The sequence below is a fragment of the Helobdella robusta genome (assembly GCF_000326865.2).
Source record: "Helobdella robusta unplaced genomic scaffold HELROscaffold_24, whole genome shotgun sequence".
Classification (NCBI taxonomy): Eukaryota; Metazoa; Annelida; class Clitellata; order Rhynchobdellida; family Glossiphoniidae; genus Helobdella; species Helobdella robusta.
The window spans coordinates 2343392-2363155 of record NW_008704261.1 but is presented as its reverse complement, the minus strand read 5'-3'; the positions used below and the strand labels follow the sequence as shown (position 1 = coordinate 2363155).

Genomic DNA, 19764 nt, shown 5'->3' with positions numbered 1-19764 from the left:
ACACATTAAATAAGATTAATCGTCGTTCACTATGTGATTCAAAAAGTAGATGTGATAGAATACCTGGTTAAGCTATAAAATAATTAACGGATCGACGATATAATCTTCCAGAGAAAATTTTTAAATATTGTACGACAAAACGTCATTATACAAATGTTTGTGTTTGTTTCATTTATTTTATTTAATCACATTCATTCCTTCCATAAAGCTTACGAGACTGTTAATTTGGATGCTTGCTTACGATCGTAAATGATCACGTAGGCGTGCGAACTGAAATGAAGCTCTCCGTTAGGTAGGAGTTTAAATATATTAAATAACTTGAAACAACACATTAAAACACATTAAATAAGACTAATCGTCGTTCACAAATGTGATTCAAAAAGTGGATGTGCTGGTTAAGCTATAAAATAATTAATGAATCACCGATATAATCTTCCAGAAAAAATTTTTAAATATTGTACAACAAAATGTAATTATACAAATGTATAAGAACTTTGTGTTAGTTTCATTCATTCCTTCCTTAAAGTTTAGGAGACTATTAATCTAGGTGCTCGCTTACGATCGTAAATGATCACGTGTGAACTAAAATGAAGCTCTCCGTTAAGTAGGCGTTTAAATATCGGTATAAAGGCAAATGTTTCATGTTCTCCTGTACCGTTTCAGTTAACCTCGCGTTCTCTCTATCTCCCCCGTCTCGTCTAAATTTTTCATCGCGAAATGTCTGCTAACGTCGAATCTAACGCCGATGTAGGTGATGCGCAGAAGACAGCCGCTTCCAAAAAATCTGCCGCCGGTGGCAAGAAAAAGTCAGCGGCCGCCGCAAGTACAAAAAAAGTCGTAGAACATCCGTCCTACAACGAAATGGTTCGCCAGGCTCTCGTCGCTCTCAAAGAACGCGGCGGATCGTCCAGGCAGGCCATACTCAAGTACCTCATGGCAAACTTCAAGGTCGGAAGCGACGAACACTCCGTCAACACCCACCTCAAAGTAGCCCTGAGGAATGGCGTCAAGTCGGAAACGCTAAAGCAGTCGAAAGGATCTGGAGCCTCAGGCAGTTTCCGCCTCGGTGCCGCCAAAGATACCAACAAAACTGTCGCCAAGCCGAAAAAAGACGTTGTCGCCATAAAAACCAAAGCGGCTGCCTCGCCAAAAAAAGTTACAAAAGTGGCGGAAGCGACAAACAAACGTCAAAAGTCTGTTGCAAAAAAGGCGGCTCCGGCTAAAAAGGCAACGGCATCTAGCAGCACAAAGAAGCCAGTCGAAAAGACTTCCAGTGTCAAGAAAGCCGTAAAGAAACCGCCTGCGGCCGCCAAAAAGATCGCTTCTCCAAAGAAACCGGCTAAAATAGTTAAAAAACAGCAGGCCAAGGAATCTAGAAAACCAAAATCGGCCACCACCAAAAAACAGGCAAAGCCCACCGCCGCGGCCAACAAAAAGAAGACTAGCGGCAGCAAGAAAACTTCAGTTTGATGACGAGAACAAATTTAAAAAAATTAACAAACGGCTCTTCTCAGAGCCATCAATGAAACGATGATATCGAGCCTCTCTTTCTTCAAAGCTCTCTTGTTTTTTATTATTACTCCGTTGTCTTTTTTTATTCACGTTCCGCTCGTTTACCTAAAAATGGGGAGCATAAGAGAGTAAATTTGTAAAATATGTAATTTCATACGCACGGTTTACGCGGTTAGCATGAGAAACTGATTATGAAAAATTTCATTTTTGTCAGGAAAGTATGTAGACTGAAGAGAACTGTTGCAACATTTCTGCCTAAGCTATTAGGCTTTTATGCGATTGCTATTTTTTCACTAAAATCAAATTTTCTGGTGCAAAATGCAAATTGTAATAATTAATAATACTTTGTCGATAACCGGCTACAATAGTTAAAAAATCTAAAGGCCAAGGAATCTAAAAAACCGAAATGGGCTACCACCAAAAAACAGGCAAAGCCCACCGCCGCGGCAACAAGAAAACTTAAACAAATTTTAAAAAAATTAACAAACGGCTCTATCAATGAAACGATGATATCGAGCCTCTCTTTCTTCAAAGCTGTCTTGTTTTTTTATTATTACTTTGTTGTATTTTTTACGTTCCGGTCGTTTACTCAGAAATGGGGACCATAACTGAATAAATTTGTAAAATATGTAATTTCATACGTACGGTTAGCATGAGAAACTGATTATGAAAAAGTTTCATTTTTGCCAGGAAAGTATGTAGATTAAAGAGATCTGTAGCAACATTTCTGCCTAAGCTATTTCATTTGTAAATTGATAAATACCATCCACATGTTTAATTATAAATACAGCTAATTGATTGTTTTTACTCCGTTGTATTTTTCGTTCCCGTCGTTTACGCAAAACCTGAACGTCTGACCTTTAATTGAATAAATTTGTAAAATATGTAATTTCATACATACGGTTTATTACACGATTAGCACGATTTCACTTTTGTCAGGAATGTATGTAGGTTAAATTATTCGTAAAGCAACATTTAATTTGGAAATTGATAATTAATTACCATCCAAAAGTTTAATTATAAAAACAGCTAATCAAGGTGCTAAATTAGAGAAATGTAATGACGTCAAAAAATTTCCAGTAATTGCAAATTAATTAAAATAGTTTAGAAACTCACAATATCACGTTAGCATTGTTTGCAGCACGTTTACACGATTGGACTAAAACCACGTGACCGAAGCGCTTTCTATTAGGTCGGCTCACCTCGTGTCTATATAAAATGTTGCCTACTGCGTGCTTCCAGTATTCTAACTAGATTATCGATTCCTACTCGTTGCTTTTACGTTCAAACAAGTTGCAGACAGTATGGCAAGAACCAAGCAGACGGCTCGCAAGTCAACCGGTGGCAAGGCACCTCGCAAGCAGCTGGCCACGAAGGCTGCCAGAAAAAGCGCTCCGGCTACCGGAGGTGTCAAAAAACCTCATCGTTACAGGCCTGGTACAGTAGCTCTCAGAGAAATCAGGCGCTACCAGAAAAGCACCGAGCTGCTCATCAGAAAACTGCCCTTTCAAAGACTCGTTCGTGAGATAGCTCAGGATTTCAAGACCGACCTTCGCTTCCAGAGCTCGGCAGTCATGGCTCTGCAGGAAGCAAGCGAAGCTTACCTGGTCGGCCTCTTCGAAGACACCAACCTCTGCGCCATTCACGCCAAACGCGTCACCATCATGCCCAAGGACAAGGTGTTGGTTATGCGTGTAGGCAGTGTCGAGTGAGTTATTAAAAACTGACGCAATATCAATAAGGTCAAGCCTCCTTCGGTTAATCAGTGTGGACCGACGATTAGAAAGCTAACACAGGAGCGTCTGTTTGATTGCATTAGCTTTATTATGATAGCGAAGTGATGAAGCAATTTTTTACTAAATAACGTGCACAAATCTATCTACACGGCGTCTATTTGATTGCATTATTTATTTAATCTTACTATAATTATCCCCATCATTTCATGTCTACGATGGTGTTCTTGTTTCCTAGCGTATGGTTGGAAGACTACAATAGGGCTATTCTAGACTGAAATTTCATGGCTTCTCCTTATGGTGCACATTTTTTAGAAATTGAATAAAATACTTGGTTACAAACGGGCGTTCAATATACCCTAATATTGAAAGTACCTCGAACACACGTTTAGTAGGACCGATTCTTTTAAAACTTCAATTCCTTTTCCTAATGATTCCGCCGTTCGAGCATATTTTTGAGATTATAGTTATTAGATTCATGAATTTGACATATATAGTATAATAATACATAATAGGCGCCTTGAAATCATTTGCTCATTCATATCCAATGTTCATGCACAGAAACATACGTGGAAAGACATTAAGCCGCAGTTTTGACAGCGACCGATTCAGAACCTTTTGCACAGCTATTAAAAACTGTAAGACAGCGCCAAATCATTTATTTAAATTTTTAAAAGTGAAGTGTCAATTCAGTGTTCACCTGTCCTATTATAATACAATGATGATACTTTTAATTTGAATAAAATTGTCTCACTTCAAATGATGGAAAGTTTGTTAAAAAAATTTTTTTGCAAATTTGAAAACGTAGAAGTGAACCGTTTTGTGGAAGAACTTTTGGGGCTAGGCGCCATCACTGTTAAAGATGCTGTGTGTACTTAGTACTGTACTATTTGCTGGTTGATTCTGATTCTGATTGATATCGAATTGAATAAAATGGTTCTTAATTTTAATGTATTATTTTTATTTTATAATGGATTCTTTTGAATTGAGAATGGAATTTGTTATTTTAATTTTAGCAAAAAAAGGTTAATGGGACCACGTCTTAATTTAGTATTACAGCATATATATATATATATATATATATATATATAAAATTATACACCATATATATATATGTAATTATAAAAATATAACATTATTTAATTACTAATAATAACTTATTAGGGTCAGAGTGTTGTGTATATAACAGACTTGATATATATAATGTAGAATTTACAAAGCCTTTGTCATTTATTGATCTTTATTCACATTAAGACATAATCAGATGGAGCAAAAAATAAACTGTTAAAAATGTTCATGTATATATAATTGGCTGAGATGGTCTACTAAGCTAACCCTTGTGATCACATTTTTATAATGCATAGCAATTGTGAGTAATGTAAAGAGCATTGTCTATGAAAATGTTATATGAACTGTTGTCAATTCATTCACATTTAAAACTTTTTTCACATTCAAAATTTCAGGAAAATATTTTAAAAAATAGGAAATGTTGGGCTACAGAGGCCTACTTAATTATTGAAAGAAAATGTGAACTTGGAGATATTTTAAATGCTTTACAACAATCCGGATTGGCAGGATTACAATTAGCCAATGATATCCATGTAGAATACAAAAGAAATTCTCATTTATACAAAGATCTGCACATATCTGATGAATTTCAGATAAAAAATTGTTAGTTATTTAATGTTTGTATAAATATCAACTGGTAATTAAATTAAATTTCATGAAAAAATGCCACAATCATTCCATACAAATTTTTGTTGTGTTGTATTTTAATGTTGTATGAATTTAGTACAAATTTGTAATTTTGAAAAATTAGAATAAACAAGAGTTTCATTATTTAAGGTACTTCAACCTCAGAAGAAATTACTGCTGATGGAAGACGCTGTCAAACTGTAAATATTAATATATTACTGGAGGGAGACAACAATTTTCTGTCCTTGAAAAGATTTAACAGCGCCATGCAGCTACAGCACACAAACAGTGGCAGCAGGGAAGGTAATTCGAATGTTAATGAAAAAATAAACAAAAATGTGATTAGCATCCTCCATGTAATTTTTAGACTCAAGTCTTAGAGAAGATTACAAAGTTGTCACTGATGAAAATGGGATGGTAGTTGGGACAGACCAGGAAAATTCACCTCAATCTTTAACTCATGCATTCAACAAACAAATTTTTTAGATCAGATGAAGATAAAATATAAATGAACAGAAATAATTTTTTTCAATGTAACAATTTTTCAAATATGTAAATTTATATTTTTTTGCATTTGTACATACAGAGATTTTTTTGAATTGTGTTATATTTATATGCTAAAAAATGGTGAGAGTTTAGAATAAAAGTGTAAATTTTTTTTCCCTTCCGCTTCCGCCACGGTCGTCGTCACTCCGACGATTGTCAATTCGCTAGGTCGGTGGTCAGTGCGGTAACGATCGAACACGCCAACGGCCGCTGGACAACGCACACTTTCATCTTGGTCAGAAATCGTCTCTCATAGTAAATAATCTGCCCTAATACCCGAGCAAAAAGAGATGTTCCACCCTTCTTGTCGGACGTGTGAACCGGCCTTTCGTACCTGGCAGGTCGTCCTTCTAGCATACACTCATTTTTATTATCAATAAAACACGCTACTATAAATTATTTATATTATATTACTATTATTAATATAGCCAGTAGTCAGGTATATGGTTGATTAACCCGGAATGAATTTTGTACAGTCATTAAACACTATGAGTCAATAATATAATGTATATAGATTATTTCCTGAGAATGTTATCAAATCTGCCCTGGAGAAAATAAATTTTGGTTAGGGCCTACTTGAAAATATACCCAGTTCTTTGCCAAAAACATGTTTTCAACTTAAATTAGATTTTCAGTATAATAACGAAACAACATGCAAAATACATAGATTGCATGCAAATTTTATTTGTTTGAAACACAAATGCAAAAAAGTAAATTAAACAAGTTTAGCAATCTTGGACAGTATCAAAAAAATGTATATCCGGGTAACACTCTTGATTTCTTCTTCGCTTCGTACAAACAAGGCGTGAAATATTCCAACTCATCTTCAAGAATAAAATCGCCAGTGTCTTCATATTAAACGATTTCATCCACTATGCCATCATTTATGTCATACTTCTCATTATGGGTTTCCGAATGAATGGGCATTTCATTTTTATAAAAAGCTCCATGACAGAATTTATATACTGCAACAAACTCCAGAGCCAGACCATGTTTACGACATGAGCTAAATATTGTACCGCATGGCTTTTGACATGTTACGTGACATTTACAACGATCAATTTTGAGTATATCATCTAGTATATCATGCAGTTTCTACAGTAATGTATTGATTGTCATTGTCAACAAGTTTCCATTCCTATTTCTTTATAACTACAATAGCTGCTTGTTGCGGTTGCGTTTGATGATGAGAACACTGAACCAGAAGATCAGTGAGCGGGAAAAGAAAAGAATTGTATTCGTTTGGATAGGCTGCACACGTGCTTCGTCCCTACCGGGGACTCATCAGCAGCCCGAATACCTATCAGAATAGTTATCGCAGTTTCTTATAAAGCCCGCACAAATCAACTCCTTATTTCGTGGTGTTTTATTTATTAGTCTTTTTAATCGCTAGGATTTTCAATCCGACATGCTAAATTTGTAACTAGTTTATTTCGGATGCTGCAAATGCTATGACTTGAGTAAGTGTGCAGACGTTGTGGGTGGTAATTGTTTTGGTAACACCAAAGGGTTTGATAAAGATGCAAGATGATAACAATGTGTGGTATAACGCATTTGAACAGAACAGCTAATAATAACTGCCATCGTTTATTATTCTGTTGAACATCGCGGAAATAGCGCTTTATAAACTAATCGATTGATTGATTGATTGCTTGATTGATTGATTGGATTGATTGATTTGATTGATTGATGATGATTGATTGATGATGATTGATTGATGATGATTGATTAGTTGGTTGGTTGGTTGGTTGATTGATGATGATTGATTGATTGATGATGATTGATTGATTGACTGATTGGTTGGTTGATTGGTTGGTTGGTTGATTGATTGATTCGTTCTCCATTACACAGGTCATAGACACCTTAAATTAAAGACTAACGGCGCTCGCGCTCGGTATTTTAAACCTTGGTCCATAACAAATCATAGCTAAACTTAGGTTCATTGTTTTAAAACAACTGAAATTTAAACTTTAATATCACAATCAATCGGTTCCGTGATAAAAGAGTTCAAAATAAAACAGAAGAGGATAAAACAGAACAGGTTATAACAGAATAGAGATCAAACAGCTTTTTTGCTCACCGTTACAATGAAATAAATAAAAGTGAAGAAGAATAAATAAATTGAAAAATCAATGTTCCGTTTTATTGCTGTTCTGTTTTATCTTTGTTTTCTTCTGTCTGATCTGTTCATGTCATGGCGTGTGCCCCAGATCGAGTATTTTTTATTTTATTATTATTCTTCAAAAAATCAGGATCTGACAGACGCAGAAACTGTTAAAGCATGCAAGGCAGTAGTATAAAATGGTAACGAAAAAAATGAATGAATAAATAAATGAATAAAAAACGGTGAAAAAAAAGTTTAAACATAAAAAGTATTGAAAATAAAAGAAAGTAACTAATGGTATGAGAAGGCAAATAAATAAAGTAATTAGTTAATGGGCTAGATAATGACTTAAGCAAGTTAGTGAGGTGATCGATAATTAAAAACTAGATTTTGTGAATGATAAAGTTTTATTGAGTGCAAATATGTTTGAGGTGTCTTGTGATGAAGGTCTTTTCCTTATAGGCTGACTGAGAGGCGACTTGATAGTTACGCTTGCGCTGACGAAGGTTGCGTGTAGTAGTTTTGATTGGTGGTAGTAGAGGATGGATGACGTGGTTGTTGTTATTTTCTACTTTCTTCAACAGCCTTGAATCGAGTCTGTCGAATATCTGAGTTACAGTAGGATATGATGCAGGTAGATAGTTGAAGCGGATTAGTTTTTTGATGAGAGATTGTAGTTGCGGAAGTTGTTGTTGTGTAACAAAACCAGTCCAGGAGGGAGCTGCATATTTGGTGCGTGAGATTATGAGTGATTTAGTGATGTCGAATAATTTGATGCCTCTGAAACCATGTGAGAGGAGTGTTTTAAGTGCGTGAAATGTTTGAAAGCCTTTTGTGATAATGTGATTGATATGAGGTGTGGAGATGAATGTGATGTCTAATATTTTTAATTGACTTGTGCGAGTGATTGATGGGTGTTCTGGAGGTAATATTATTTTCTTACTGCTATTGATGAGTTTGAATGATTTATTGAGGTTAAGTGACAGATTGCATCATTTTGACCATGTAATTAATGAGTCAATTTCTTATTGGATGGTGTTTGAGTTAGATGATGGGATGATAAGGTAGGTGTCGTCAGCGTATTTGATGATGTGATTAGAGCTATGAAAAGTTTTGAGAGTAGAAGCATTGATGATAAAGGTAGATGGTCCAAGGACAGAACCTTGAACTACGCTAGAATTAATAGGTAGAGTAGATGACAGAGTAGAGCTAAAAAAAGTAGAATGACTCCCTATTAAAAAGAAAATTTATTATAATATTGTAAATGTTGTCAGGTAGAGGAAAAAAGGCTAACTTTTTTGAAAGTGAGAAGTGATTGAGAGTGCAAAAGCTTAAGAAAAGTTGAGAGCGATAAGATGAACATAATTATTATTTTTTAAGGAAATATGTTATTGTAGAAGTAAGAGAGATGATGGCGGATGTAGATGAACCTGTTGGGCCAAATGCAAACTGATCTTGTAATAGTGGTTTGATGGATGGATGGTTGAAACATGGATGACCTAACAATGAATATTTCTAGAATACGTGAAAGTATGGGAGTGATAGATATTGGGCGATAATCTATTGGTGATGATGGGTATTTTGTTTTAGAAATTGGATGGATTGTGCTGGATTTCCATTGTGATAGAATGAATGAATAGATTAAGCAGTGATTGTAGAGTGAACTTAAGGTGCTGGAGATGAATGGAGCGATGATTTGTAGAAACCATGCTGGGACCTGTACCGGATGGACAGGCTTTCGTTAGCATGTGCAGGACGGAGTATGGGGTAAATTGTTGATGTTGATGACTATTGATTGTTGTTGCTTTTGTTGGTGGAGTCTTGTAGGACGGGTCGGTTGACATGAAAGCAAAGTGGGTGTTGAGTGTGTTGGCATCAATTTGCTGTGAAGTTGACGTGTTGAATGATTTGTCAGAGCCTCTGATTTTGTTGACTTGGTCCCACATGGCTTTGTTTCCATGCTTACTGTTAGTGAATATTTTTGAGTTGAAGTTGATGATGAGTTTGTTGATGTATTTGGTGATCGCTGCGTCTTTGAGGATGGATCTTAATCTCATGAATTTATTTTTTTCGAGAAGTAGATATTTGATGAATGGGCTAATAATTAGAGGATCTGATGATCTGATCGTGAGTTAGATGATGGGATGATAAGGTAGGTGTCGTCAACGTATTTGATTAGAGCTATCTGCATTTGCATTAAGTTTCGGGATAATCTGCCACTACGGTCGACCTCGCTTTACTACTCGCATCATTCCTGTTGCTAAACTCAATGCAAAACAACTTCATTGTTATTTGTTGGAAGCTGTTGAATCAGTTGTGAAAAGCAGTGGATACATTATATCAATAGTGTGCGACAATTGTCTAATGAACCAACCACCGTACAACAACCTTGGCGGTCCAGAACCGGTGAATCTTCCAGGCCATGTCACTTAAGTATTCCTTGTATATTACTATGTGCGCGTTTTCAAAAACATTCGAGTTTTTGGTGTGCCAAGCTTTCCATGAAAAGACAGTAGCAGCGTTACTTACCTTGAAAAAGAAACTACAAGCAAGCAACTGAGGCGCCTCCGGAACCAAGAAATTCACAATCAACCATGGCGATATGAGCCCAATGATAAGTAACAAATAATAAAAACAAAAATTAAATTAAAATTGTAATTGTTGTTGAATTAATGTAATAGAAATTGAAAGCAACATGCAAAAAATATAAAATTATTATCGATTAAAAGCTAGATTGAAATAATGAGTTTTTAAAATAGATTTAAAACCCCATAGGGAGGTTTTAAATTTATTTTAAAAACTCATTATTTCAATAAATAACCATAGGGAGGTTTAAATCTATTTTAAAAACTCATTACTTTAATAAATAACCATAGGGAGGTTTTATTTTAAAAACTCATTATTTCAATCTAGCTTTTAATCAATAATAATTTTATATTTTTTGCATGCTGCTTTCAATTTCTATTACATTAATTCAACAACAATTACAATTTTAATTTAATTTTTGTTTTTATTATTTGATTTTATTATTTATTATTTGAAAATTTTTAGAAATGTTTTTAGTAATGCCGGGCAATGGTACGGTGTAAATTTCTACATCGATATCACAGTCGTTCTGGCCACTGCCAAAGTTCAGCGTCTACAGCAACTTGCAAAGTTTGTTGTAGTATCCGGTGGTCATGAGAGAAATTCAGTTGCTAATGGCAGAAAAGATTGAAAACAAACAATGGCTTGTTTGTTGACAAAAGCTGAAAAGCGATCGGGATAAAGATTTGGATGTTTACGATAACAACAGAAAATTTCAAATGAATTTTAAGTTGTGAGCTTAAAAAAACATAAAAAATTGAAAAATAGCTGTTTTGATGCCAATAACTAAATTGATAAAAATAAATAATTAATTAAATAAATAATAATTACTGCCGTGACAGGTGGTACAGGTATCTTCATATGTGATATTTTATCTGAACCTAATGCACAGGCAAATCGCAGCATCTCATCAAACCAACTTATTGCTTTCAAACCACTTTGCTTGCCATGTCTGAAAAGTTGTTGAGTCGCATCCAATAACAGCATGTATTGTTAATGAAGCTTTAGCAACATGCTCACTATTATTTTTACAAACCTCACATATTGTAAAAAAGCATCTTACGTTGTGAAACTTCAGACAACACACACACACACAAAAATATATATTTTTATTTTGTGCCGTATAGAATTAAATTAATAAACTCAAGTTTGAAAATAACAACAGGACCTCGAGTATGGGATGAGTTGATTCCGTCGTAAATCAAGAAAATTATTTTGGTAAGTTCATTTAAGAGTAAGCTCAAAAAATATTTAATTTCGAAAAATACCTTTTTTATAATTTCTTATTTATATATATATCATACCCTAGCCGATGATGAAGTTTCCTTTTTGAATTTAGGTTTGAATATGCATTTTAGACACAAGTATAGCAATATACACAAGGAAGTAGAGCTGGAGATGCTATACAATCAACTTCAGAGATTGAAAAAGCAACGGATTATTGACTTTGAACATGGCTTACACAGTCAACTGCAGGCTTAATCTCATCGACATCGAAATGGATATCGCAAACCTGTTCTTTTGAGGGAATTACTCAACGCGGCTAAACGTCTCCGTTCCAACATTGAACTAACGATACGTAAATCAGATAAATCTAATATGTATGTGATACTAAATAAAACAGATTACCTTCAGCAAATCAATAATATCCTGGCTGACACTACTAAGTTTGAACGCATTACAAAAGATCCTACTAGCGATATAAAAACATCGGCCAATAAGTTGATTGCACAAGTTAATTTAGCTTCAACAATCAATAAACTTACGCCTATTGTAGGTGATTACGCACCTGGATATATTTATGGTAACGTGAAAACACACAAGTCTGAAGATGGACTTCCCGAAACAGCGCTGTTAACTTACCATGTCTATTGTTTTAAATAAATACGAGTTTAATAAATTCAGACTTGTTGAGTGTTCATTAAAGAAAGTCATTAATGCAAAATGTTTGTATATGTTCAATAATGTTTGTATATATATATATATATAAATATATAAATATATAAATATATATATATATATATATATAATATACACACAATATTCTACAAATTCTACCGAATGTTTGGCGTTAATACGTTTGTAGTTCGTTTTTTCGATTTTTCTCACTTAAGTTTTTTGGAGAACGTTTAGTTTATTAAAATTCTAAATAAACTTATTTTCCGAATTCATGCTGCAAATAAGGCCATATTTCGATTCCGAATGAATTATCATCAGTGCAAGTTGGTTTATATAGGGAAATATTCACTTTGTGAAAGTGAACTTAGATGGAAATTAGGTGTCAGATTTCTTTATTGGCTGGTCCATCTTCGTTGGTTTCCTTTTCTTCATCGATAGCATCATATTCTCTTTGTCATTATTTACAATGCTAGTTTTTATTACTTCTTTGTTTTCATTGTTGATTAAGTGCCGGGTTGGGAGTGAGGTTGTCATTTTTTGTTGTATATTTATTTTTGGTATATTGATGTCAATTAGGACTGCTTCTGCAATTTTAAGATGCGTGTAGTTGCTGTTCTGGTATATTACTTTGATGTTGCTGTCGAGGATTTCACGGCTTATAGTGATTGAGTGTGCTGAGTCCAAATAAGATTTGTATTTTTTCATCAAGTTCGAAAGCGGTTGACATGTGAATCTTATAATATATTACTGTTATTTTTGTTCCCTTGTTGGATAATGGAATTTTTATATCCATGATCCAGAAAATAGAACGCATTAAACAAAAAATCAGTAACAACAACAATGCAACCAACAATAGTAACAAAAATAACAATTTGAACACCGATGATGGTATAGGAATAACGAAAAAATCTTTTCAACTTTATCATGTATAAAATAAAAAAAAAATTTGGTTTTGAACTAAAGAAACTTGAAAATGATTTACGATCAACCGTTAGAAAAATCGAAAAGTTAAATTGGAAGTTAACTAACGCCGAACATGCTGTGATTTTCATCAATAATTGCATTTCTGACAGTCTCAATCCAATATTTAAAAAAACAATGAATCAACAAAGTAGAGTAGAGGCACAGTATATATATCTGTATATATATTTGAGCATCTGGGCACAAACACAACATCAACTTGAACACCGAAGATGGTATAGAAATACCGAAAAAAGCTTTTCTGTTCTATCATGTATAAAATAAACAAAATTTTGGTTCTGAACCAAAGAAACATGATACGATCAACCGATAGAAAAATCGAAAAGTTAAATTGCAAGTTAACTGACGCCGAACATGCTGCAATCATATATATACATATATATATAGTTGTATATTTTTTATAATTTACATTTCTTATTTCTCCATTTGTAATTGTTATTTACTATACATACACAGTAAATCACTCTTTCGCTTCACAAAATCAAGCTTGCAAAGCTGCTCTGACTTGGTGCATAATTTGCAAGAATCGGAGAAAAATGTCGTTGGTGAAAATTTTTTGCTAGATTGACACTAAATAACAGTTGAATCTCTTTTGTATATTTGCTTTTGTTAAAATAAACAAATATAAATGTTTCTGGATGAATGGGGTCCTATAGACAGCTAGAGTAGTAAGTGTTGGTATTTCTAGGGTTAAAAATGTCACAACATTGCAGGCATTTTTAAATTTTTCGTACGACGAATTTTTGTTCAATGCAAGTTTGTTCAGTTCATAAATAAAATTTTTATTGATTTTTGCATTTTCATTTAAATATATATCAATAACATATCAATAAATATCTTTTTTCGACAATCAATTGTCACCATCAGTGTTGAATACTGAGAACAAACACAAAACAAAGTTCATATTCGGCACTGATAATGACAAATGATTGTCGGAAAAAAGCCTTTCATGTCAGAATGTACATAAATATTTAAACGAAAATGCAAAAAATGAATAAAATCTGAACTGCTGTGTTTCAGGGGTGCCAATGATTGTGCCTGAAGGGTAACGTATCTAAAGCATGTACATAAGTTGTAAAACTTGGGCTTTGACGGCCGAAAACTTAATGAGGCTGGTGAGAAAAGAAATGCAGATGTTGAGAAGAATAATGAGAGTACGCCAAAATAAAAGAGAACTATACCAATGGAATAATTTCCTATTAGTGTCATTTTGGTAATTGCATTCGCTTAAGTGCAAATAAATTATTAAAAGCTAACTATATTTCAAAAATTAGTTATGTTTTTAATTTATCAATAGTAAAATATGTTATAATAAAATGACCAACTACAGAACATACATTTTTATATATTAATCTGATGAAATGCAAGTGACATGATAAATTTAGAATCACTTGACTGTTTTTTATGGTCATTAATAAATATTTTTGCTACATTCATTTAATTTTCAAAAGACAACTGCATTCCATGAAATTTGTCCCTTACTAATTTCAACTTTTAAAATGTTTATTCTCTTCAAACATATTATACATTCCTTCCCCTCTATCTCCTGTATCTGTATCTCTTGAAATGGAACCACAGTTGGAAGATGTTGTTTTGAAATTGACATCTGAATCCTCTTCTGTACGAATGCTCCCACTCTCGATTCACTATCTTGAATGCGATGTCCTGAATTTATTATACAAATTATAATCAATAATTTCATAAATATGTGCGATCCATATCCATGTTGCACATTCAACATGCGGATGCAAATGACCAGGCAGTCGGAGTCTAATACAAATTTTTCCAATTCCAACACTTTAATTGAAAATTTTTCGACTTAAAATTTTTGCAAAACGCGTTTGATAACATCAGTATTTTCAGTATTAAAGATGACTGTGCATCGCTACACACATATATTATTTAAAAACAAGGGCCAAACAAGAAAACTTTAGAAGACTTTCAAATTCTCAACACTTGTGATTTCGTAACATATAAAATATCTGACTCCGACACCGTAAATAACACCTACATGTGAGAGATAGTAAACGCAAACAGTCAGCATTACACACACCTTATCAACACACCACAACAACATAAACCACATCAACAGACATCACACATCACATCAACATACACCATACCAACATACATCACATTCATATACATCCCACTAACATACATGACATCAAATAGATGACATCAACATACACACCTCGTAAGGGGCACTGGCGTGAAAACGTAGAACGGCAAAATCTTTATCCTCTGTAGGAGTCTGCAGGCAGACAACAAAATATTTCAATCAGTGAAATGCTGAACATTTATAATGCAAGTTGACTGTGCAAGTTTAGAAATTTCTCTTTTATAAACTACAAAAAAATCTGCCCAAAAACACAATTGACATTGGAACAGATGAACGAATAGAAATATGTCAAAATTTTGAAATGAAATCAACATCAGCTCAGCAACGGAATATATAATCAATCGCTAGAATTCATTCAGTGCCATTTTAAGATACCCGGCATTTGATATTTAAACTTGAATAAAAATTGGACCACAGTAATTTAAAGGAAATAAATGTCTGGACGATAACGACGAATAGAATGGGCTTGTAATGTGAGATGTTGTCTTCTAATTTTTCAATTTCAATTCATTTCCATGGCATCAATCGATGGCATGTTATCAAATGAATAATGTTCAATCTACAATTTGCTCAAATGCCTGGACACGAGTTAATAACAAATTGAAAACTGGGTAAAGTGTATTCAAAATAAAATACGACCAGCAGACTACATAATAGTATTAATAAAAAGACACAGAAATGAATGACCTACCACTTTGTATTGAGGAGTTTTTGTTTTGTCGATCAAATCGGGATAGAAAATCTGTTGCATAGAGAAGAAAAGCAACAAATTAATTGGAATATATGAAGAATATTGTGAAGCAATATTTTGTTACGTAAATTGTTCAAAATAATTTATTAAAATAATAAAAACTGAATGATTTACAAAGAAAACGAATTAAGATTAAAATTAAATTAATATGTAAATTTCAAATGAATAAAATATGATAACTTGAAATTAACAGAATGGAATGAAAGAATGAGAGAAGAAAAGCAAACATTAAATTTGTATCCTTGAACAATTTTTGGAGGAGGATTGTCGATATCATAATGCGTCTGGTTGTATTTGTTCCACTCGAATCCCTGGAAAACAAATTTTAATATTATTGTTGTTCGAAGCAAAAACTTTTTAAGCCACAAAATAATAAAATAATAATATTAATTTTTAGATTGATGGCAATAGATAAAATAATAAAAAAAATAATAAAAAAAGTATTATTGATTTTTGTATACAATTTATTTAACTGAAGTAATAATTGAGCACAGCACGTAAAACAGTAAACACAGCATGTGTATATTAGTAGTTACTAACAGTATGAACTCTGTTGAAGAACCTGGGCTTCCTGGGTCGGTACTTATCGGACCAGACAGATGCCTCGGGCTTCAATGCTACCTCAACACTGAACTGAACCTCATCTTCATTCATTCCTGCTCTTGCCTGCTTCATCAGTTCCTCCTCTTCATCCCTCTGTCACAAAAATATAATATATATATATATATATATATATATATATATATATATATATATATATATATATATATATATATATATTGAAAATTGAAAAAACGAACTACAAACCTATTAACGCCAAACATTCGGTAGAATTTATAGAATATTGTAAAAATTATGGTCTACCACCAACATATATATATATATATATATATATATATATATATATATATATATATATATATATATATGCTACCAGTCATAAATAACTACTAGATATAATAAACAACTTTAAGCATTTGCATAAAATAAATAATTGAACAAATAGTTGTTCATGATATTTTTTGTGGCAAATCAGCGAGTTTACAGCGTTATACATAGAAACATGAAAGCAGAATAACGCAATGTAACATTAAAAAATGACAAACTTGAAATTTAAAATAAATTAAACAAAATCAGATCAAAGGACACATACAACGACAGCAGTGAAATTCATTGGAGGCTACCGTCTACGCCGCTTCAAAAATTAGAGCAAAAAACATCACTTTTGAAGTGATCAATAGACACATCATACTAATCACAACAATTGAATAAACTTTGAAAAAATTAAAAGTACACAGATACACAGATAACAAAAGTCAATCTGAAACAAATTATAACATAGAACTGCAATTAATTGTTAACAAGGATCATTTCCAACCTGCGCCTGCCCAGTGTTGATAACTAGCTGTCTTGCAAACTTCAACCTTTTGAGATCTTCTGATCGGTCAACGATCACAATGGCGGGTGGCACCTGGTCGAGTTGAATTAAAGTTGGCGAGTAACGGCCCGATGAATATTCTCTCAGGCATATTTCTTCTTCATCTAGCAATTCATCTTCATTTCCATCATCCTCATTCTCGTCATCGACGTTTGCAGAATTTTCTTCAAACTTGCCGGCTTCTGTATCTTTGTCCCTGAATAATTTTTGAAACAAAATTTTAAAACAATTCAATCGTAACTGAGCTACTTAATATCTTCGAACAAAAACATAATAAAAATAAAATAAAACTAACAAATAAATCTATAAATAGTAAGACGAATGAAAAATAAAATAAGAAACTGACTGCTTGTTTTCTATTTCGTCCTTTGTTGGACTTGGTGCTTTGGAGATGGTGGCTGGATGACTGCTCCTCACAATTGGAAACAGTGGCTGTGTCTCTATGCATTGCTGCCAATGACACATTCGTGAAAATTCATCATTTATACGTATTACTATTAGTATTATTGAATTTATAATTCGTCAACAAAGCCAAGGATGTCCGGTATAAAACGGTCATTAGTTATTAATCAGCATTTTAATCGTTAGAGTGCTACCCGCTGCAAGAGTCACGTGTCAACGACTTTTATAATTTTCTTGTTCATTATTTGATATCGGCTTTCATACTAGATAAAAAGTGAGCTACCTACTTTTATTTCATCCTATTAGTAGAGCAAATCTACAATGTTTTTAAGGAAACTGCAGCAATGACAGGATTCAAATCTTCGTGGAATAGAAGACGATTCACGACATACATAACGAATGATCATATGGATGTGCGCACAGTGTGGAACTATGTGCCTGTGAAGCATGGAGTCTAAAGGCGCTGGCCTATGAAAACCGTTGGTTTTTGAAATGAAGAGATATATAAAGATTCTCCTCCATCAGATGGTAGCAACAGATCATAAACAAAGAAGGGAAGAAGAGAGTTACATACAACTCAAAAACTTCATCCAAATAATCATAGTATGAAAATTGAAATTGTTTGGCCACATCTGTAGAACGAAAAAAGGTAAACTGATGAAGACAGTCAAGTTGGGCAGAAAGAACAAAAATGGTCATCCAAGGAGAAATGTGTTAGACGACATTGTAGGATGGGACAGGACAATTGAGCTAGCTTGGTAAGAAAAGCAGAGGACAGAGATGTTTGGAAAAATATTGGACACCAACGGATATTCTCATGGATAAAGGAAAGAAGAAATTTTTTGAGTCATTCGTCTGCTGCAATCTTGATAAACACTGTGAATTTTATTCACTTGTGCAAAAAAGTCTGCAAAGCAGCAGAAAAAAGTTGCAGTAAATAAGTGTTGCCCGTTGTATGGCAGTGAAACATTAGAAATCGAACACAAATTTAGGAAAACTGGAAAGGATTGAATTGCAAACGATCAGATGATGCTTTGATCTCAAATTGTAAGCCGGTTTAAGAACAAAGTTTGTGTCCCTAAGAAATGAGTATATATATAGTTACAACAAGCAAGTTTTAATAGGAGGGAAACGATTTGGTCGCAAGATGAAAGAAAGCAAAAGTTTCAAATATTAACCAACAATATTTATCGTCATCACTGTTTGAATGTTTTTAATCAAATTGTAAGCAAGGAATCCTCTATAGGTTAGTCTCAATAATGTGGCAGAAAAACATAAGTAGTACCGAAATCCTCTTTGCATTAAATGCTAGGAACCAAACAAATACATAATTTAAAAAGAGTCAGAAGTGATTTATAAAGAGTCAGGAACGATTAATGCTGTTAGGCGGTAGTTTTTCAATAAGTGTTAAGTTAAAAACAACTGGTGATGAATTACTTGATATTTAATTGGATAAATAAATAATAATCGGATTTGTTACTTAGAAATAATTTGAAAATTAAGTAATTAATTAACTTAACGGATACAAACTGACTTCTTGTTTCAACTTGAACAACTTGTGCCTCAGCTGTTCCTGGTGCCTCTCCCTCAGCCTCTGCTTCGCCATGTGCGCCTTCAGCAGGTCCGATAAGCTCTCCCAGTAACCTGGTGCGAGGTGATGGAAAATAAACTTCATCAATCAATCTTCGTTTTGCGTCCAGAGACCCGGTTTCCCGAGGTAGGACGTTGTTTTCTTTGCCATCAACTTTTGCGCCAAATTAGACGATCAGTTGTATCCATTTCATTTAAATTTAGAGCTTTCATGTCCTGCTCGATTGTTTGCGACAAGGACTTCTTTGGACGGCCTTTGGGACGTGTGCCAGGTACTTCAACATCTGCAAGAGAAGTTATGGCACTGTTTCCACTTCGTTTGACATGACCAAACCACCGCAGACGTTGTTGCCGGCATTCGTCCTTTATATCATCTAAACCAGCACGACGCAGGATTTCGGGGGA

At 33.7% G+C, this 19764-nt stretch overlaps 5 protein-coding genes across 5 annotated transcripts in view; 3 read left to right on the top strand and 2 right to left on the bottom strand.

Annotated features, from left to right (window-relative positions):
* HELRODRAFT_172804 (hypothetical protein) overlaps window positions 1–249 on the top strand; it is a gene marked incomplete at both ends in the record, with an annotated part of 608 nt that extends 359 nt beyond the window's left edge. The window contains one exon of the mRNA XM_009019434.1: window positions 209–249. Within this exon, the coding sequence (XP_009017682.1) occupies window positions 209–249 (41 nt within the window). The remainder of the gene's footprint in view (window positions 1–208) is intronic.
* Window positions 250–804: 555 nt separating this feature from the next.
* On the top strand, window positions 805–1458 carry HELRODRAFT_144967 (hypothetical protein; the record flags this gene model as incomplete). Its single annotated transcript, XM_009019433.1, has 2 exons — window positions 805–1164; window positions 1255–1458. Coding segments are annotated over 2 exons (564 nt in total), but the record flags the coding sequence as incomplete, so codon positions are not given.
* A 1358-nt stretch (window positions 1459–2816) lies between these two features.
* HELRODRAFT_79413 (hypothetical protein) lies at window positions 2817–3224 on the top strand (the record flags this gene model as incomplete). The annotated part of the gene is made up of 1 exon (XM_009019432.1): window positions 2817–3224. The coding sequence occupies one exon, from the start codon at window positions 2817–2819 to the stop codon at window positions 3222–3224; it is 408 nt and encodes a 135-aa protein (XP_009017680.1).
* A 4773-nt stretch (window positions 3225–7997) lies between these two features.
* Window positions 7998–10014, bottom strand: HELRODRAFT_172801 (hypothetical protein; the record flags this gene model as incomplete). Its single annotated transcript, XM_009019431.1, has 3 exons — window positions 7998–8419; window positions 9308–9555; window positions 9965–10014. 3 exons carry the CDS (start codon window positions 10012–10014, stop codon window positions 7998–8000), a joined length of 720 nt encoding a protein of 239 aa, XP_009017679.1.
* Window positions 10015–14289: 4275 nt separating this feature from the next.
* Window positions 14290–19764, bottom strand: part of HELRODRAFT_154769 (hypothetical protein) — a 20761-nt gene continuing 15286 nt past the window's right edge. The window contains exons 10-17 of the mRNA XM_009019430.1: window positions 19304–19413; window positions 17714–17817; window positions 17308–17563; window positions 16470–16625; window positions 16157–16240; window positions 15870–15920; window positions 15251–15310; window positions 14290–14721 (exon numbers count right to left, since the gene is read on the bottom strand). Of these exons, the coding sequence (XP_009017678.1) occupies window positions 14596–14721; window positions 15251–15310; window positions 15870–15920; window positions 16157–16240; window positions 16470–16625; window positions 17308–17563; window positions 17714–17817; window positions 19304–19413 (947 nt within the window). The 3' untranslated portion in view covers window positions 14290–14595. The remainder of the gene's footprint in view (window positions 14722–15250; window positions 15311–15869; window positions 15921–16156; window positions 16241–16469; window positions 16626–17307; window positions 17564–17713; window positions 17818–19303; window positions 19414–19764) is intronic.